The 4199-nt window shown below is 61.6% G+C and overlaps 1 protein-coding gene across 1 annotated transcript in view; it reads right to left on the minus strand.

Annotated features, from left to right (window-relative positions):
* Positions 1 to 1336: 1336 nt before the first annotated feature.
* STXBP2 (syntaxin binding protein 2) overlaps positions 1337 to 4199 on the minus strand; it is a 7112-nt gene continuing 4249 nt past the window's right edge. Inside the window, exons 13-19 of the mRNA XM_077745732.1 lie at positions 4132 to 4147; positions 3786 to 3981; positions 3340 to 3449; positions 2525 to 2618; positions 2044 to 2131; positions 1775 to 1932; positions 1337 to 1480 (exon numbers count right to left, since the gene is read on the minus strand). Of these exons, the coding sequence (XP_077601858.1) occupies positions 1395 to 1480; positions 1775 to 1932; positions 2044 to 2131; positions 2525 to 2618; positions 3340 to 3449; positions 3786 to 3981; positions 4132 to 4147 (748 nt within the window). The 3' untranslated portion in view covers positions 1337 to 1394. The remainder of the gene's footprint in view (positions 1481 to 1774; positions 1933 to 2043; positions 2132 to 2524; positions 2619 to 3339; positions 3450 to 3785; positions 3982 to 4131; positions 4148 to 4199) is intronic.

Genomic DNA, 4199 nt, shown 5'->3' on the forward strand with positions numbered 1-4199 from the left:
CCACCCAGGCCCCCTCCCCTGGCACCCCTCCCGGCAGAACCCCCTCGCCAGCACTAGATGCGGGCCCACAGAGGCCCCACGTGGCTCAAATCTGATTACCCCTTAATGTCTTTTTGCTCCATCTCACTCTCTTGCCTTTGCGTCCACGGTGCCCTCCCTCCTTTTTTTTAATGTTATTTTTGAGAGTGTGAGCGGGGGAGGGGCAGAGAGAGAGGGAGACAGAGGATCCGAAGCAGGCTCTGCACTGACAGCAGGGAGCCCGATGCGGGGTTCAAACCCACGAACCTCAAGATCACGACCTGAGCCGAAGTCAGACACTGAACCGATTGAGCCACCCAGGTGCCCCTGACTCCTTCCATTCTCAATTCAGACATCCCCTTCCTCCAGGAAGCCTTTCTTGACTGCCCCCAGACCGGGTGCATTAGGGTACCCCTGGGCTCCCACAGCCCCCTCTGCTTGCCAAGCGCCGGCTCTGCATCTTGTGCCCCAGAGAGAACAGTCATCCTGTGCCTTCTTCACGCTGTAAGACCCGTTTCTCCTTTCAGCTGAGTGTTAGGGCTGAATTGTATCTGCCCAAAATTCATGCTGAAGTCCTAACCCCCAGGACCCCAGAATGTGACTGTATTTGGAGACAGTCTTTTTACAGGATGACTGGGTGAAAATGAGGTCATTAGGGTGGGCCGTAACCCAGTACGACTGGTGTGCTTGTAAGAGGTCGGGACAATGACAGACAGACGGGGATGTGAGGACACAGGGAGAAGTGGCATCTGGGCATCTACTTGCCAAGGTGAGAGGCCGCAGCTGACACCTTGATCTTGGACTTCCGGCCTCCAGACTTGCCTCGTGTGCCCTCTGAACAGCCTGGGGGGGAGGAGCTTAAGCAGCAGCGTTCTAACTCTCTGGGGTGGGAAGCGGGCATGGCTGACTCTGCCCCCGGGCACTGGTTTGGCTCCAGGTCCCATGAGGACAGTGCCTGGGGGGGGGGGGGGGCGGCATCCAGGGTCCAGTCTGCTTAGTAACACTAAGAGTCCCATCAGAGCAGCCAAGATGACTCTAGTGCCAGCTGTCACGCTGTCATGCCATCAGCTTTCTGCCACCATCTCTTACCTCCTCTGCAAAGCTCCATTACTGGCCCTGACTGTTGGAAGCATGGAGAAGCCAGGAAGTCGGCCAAGCAGCCGGTGTTCAAACCAAACCTAATTTTTAACCTCTTCTCCTCGGCTTAAGATGCAGCCTGGCAGCATGAGTGGGTCCTGAGACCCAGGTCAGAGGTCAGGGAGGCGGGCCCACTGGAGGCCGGCCCGGTACAGCTCCCTCAGAAAGAAGGCGAGGGGGGTGCTGGCCGGCAGAGAGAAGGGAGGCCTTTATTTATCTGGAAGGGGAGGGGGAGCGGGTCAGGGCAGGGCAATGTCTTCCAGCTTCTGGTCCAGCGTCTTGAGGTCATCCAGAAAGCGGGTTGGGGTGAGGATGTGCGAGGAGCCTGGACGGTAAGGGAGGGTTGGGGAGGGGCACTGTCTCAGGACCCCCAGCCGAGGTCCTTGGGACGGCAGGCTCTGACTCCGAGGACTCAGGAGTTCTTAGAAACCCAGGGGTCTACCCCCCAGGGGACCCCTTCCCTGGGAACCCCAGCCCCGGCACCAGCCCCCCAGGAAACTCGGGAGACAGGCAGATTCAAGTCCTGCATGGGCTCCGGGCTTTGGGGACCCAACTGGCAAACCCCAAAGCATCTAGGAGTCCACCCCCAACACCCAGGGACCCAGTCCCAGCTACTCACCAATGAGCACCTCCCACTTGCCATCAGTGGCCCTGGTCACCTCATAGGCGGCCCTCATCTCCGACATGGCCACGCCGCCCATGACATAGACGATGAGCCGGGGCCCCGCCCGCGCCTCCACACCAGCCTTGTTCTTGTGCCAGTGGCCGAAGCGGGCACTGTGCAGGGGGGTGGAGGGCAGAGATCAGTCTCTAGGCAGGAGATGCTCCGCCCACCCTCACAGCCCTCACCTAATGGCAGGGGGCGGGGGTGTCCCCTGGGACCCTCACCTGACCGCAGCCTGGGAGCTGGATGTGGGGGCAGGGTCAGACACAAAGGGCCACAGCTTTCTGTCTAGCCGGTCCTCCACGGCGTCCTGGGGGCCACAGAGGGAGGCTTCGGAGAGGAGCCTCAGGGGGCGTGGCCTGGGGTCTGGAGCCCCCTCCCCTGGGTGTGTTGCCCTTGCTGTTTTGTGCCCCCAGAATGGGCAGGGGCGGACGGTGGGGAGGGTGAAGGGGAGCAGGGGAAGAGAGCAGAAGGGGACAGAGGAAGGAGCCAGTGGTTGGACAGGAAACAAGGCTCCCCAACGAGGCGCCCCTCTGGTCCCAATTATTTGGATGTAGGCTTGGGACACCCCTCGGCGGCGCAGATCGGATGCCGGAGGGATGCCCATAATGAGGGATTTTCCCTTAAGCCCTGAGGCTTAGCACCGTGACATGAAGAGAACTGAGCTACAGCCTGATGCAGGGCAGAGCCTTGGGGGGGGGGGGGCGGGGGGGGNCTTGATGACTGGGGTCCAGCGGGATAACTGATAGGTGGCCTCCAAGCGCTCCCTCCGCTCTAGCCGACTTGAGGTCCCAGAGCCCTACAGGCGGGCGGGTGGGACGGAGGATGGGGGAGAGGGAGGAGGGTCACACATGGGGCTGGGGGCTCGTCCAGCTTGGGGAGAGGGTTTTAGAAAAAGATTGCAGAAATGGCACAGAGGAGCAGAGACATGGAGGGAAGAAAGAGAGAGGAAGGGGCAGGGAGGGGGAGACGGAGAAAGAGGGAAGAAGACGGGAGAGGCAGAGGAGAGAAAAAAATGAGACGGAGAGAAATGAGACCCAGCGATGGGGCAGAGAGAAAGACCAGGGCAAGGAGAGGAAGGTGGAAACGCATAGAGAAAACAGGGGGGCTGGGAGGTGGGAGACAGGGCGATAGACAGGGGCTGGGAGAGAGATGAGGGACAGGTGAGGGGGACATGAGGGCCGCCCCAGCAGCGGAGGCAGGGTCAGGGGAAGTGGGACACAGAGGGCGAGAGGGAGGCCGGAGCGGCTGAGACAGGAGACTGCTGAGTGTGTGTTTTGGGTGGGAGGCCATCCAAGACCTCCAGGAGCCCAGGGTCGACCGTGTGCCCTGATCCCAATGCTCGTGACCTTGCTTTCTGCCCAGCGGGGCCTCAGGCCACACCCCCACCCCACCCCATCGCCAGGACCACGGCTGACTACACCTCGCCACCCTGCTTATCATGTGACCCAAGGGCACCCTCCCTACGCCCACATGTGCCTTCCGCCGGGTCTCTGACCCACGGGCTGCTCCCAGCATACCCCGGGGTTGGTGACCGTGCCTCCCAGCAGCTCCAGGTTCCGGATGAGGCTGCTGTGTGCCTGCACGTTGGCATGCTGGATCAGCTTGGCCAGATTCTCCTCACTCACCCNCAAGGGAGCCACTCGGGCGGGTGCTAAGAGGATCCCCGAATTCTGGATGGAGACTCCAGAGGGGAGAGACGGGGGAAGCTCTGGAATTCGTTGAGGGGGCTAAGTTTGGAGGAGTCATAGATTTGGGGGTCTCTGTGTCAATGGAGCCTTCGTGTCGATGAAAGTTCCCCCAGGTCAATGGAGGGGGGTTCCCAGGGCCGAGAGGCGTATCTGTGGGGTCCGTGTGCTTGGGGAGTGGAAGCGGCCCAAGGTCAAGGAAATGATAGGGTAGAGAGAATCCCATGATCATTGCAGACCCCAGCGAGCGGGGGTATCCAGAGGCCGTCCCCACCCACCGTTCCGGAGAAGGATGTACAGCAACAGGACCCGGATCTTGTCATAGGCTGGCACCGCGGCGTCCAGCAGCACGGGCACGATCAGCTTCATGGCGTCCTTGATCTTCTCACCCTCGGCATCGGAGCCCATGGCCAAGTCCTGCGGGGCAGGGGGGGAAAGGAAGGAAGAGGCCAGGGCTGGGACACCCGCAGGGTCCTCGGCAGCACCTTAGGGACCCGCTTCATCCATCCTACTGGCCGTCTCCGAAGGTTTCATCCCTGTCCATCAACAGGTCCCGCCCCTCACACGGCCCCACCTCTCCACAGGCCCCAACCCAGGGCCCTACCTCTCTATGCACCTGCCCACCCCGTAGACCACACCCCTGCATCAGGACGGCCTCTGCACGGGGCCCACCCCTCTGGGGCCACCCCCCG

This window comes from Crocuta crocuta, unplaced genomic scaffold, assembly GCF_008692635.1.
Source record: "Crocuta crocuta isolate KB4526 unplaced genomic scaffold, BGI_CrCroc_1.0 scaffold650, whole genome shotgun sequence".
Taxonomy (NCBI): domain Eukaryota; kingdom Metazoa; phylum Chordata; class Mammalia; order Carnivora; family Hyaenidae; genus Crocuta; species Crocuta crocuta.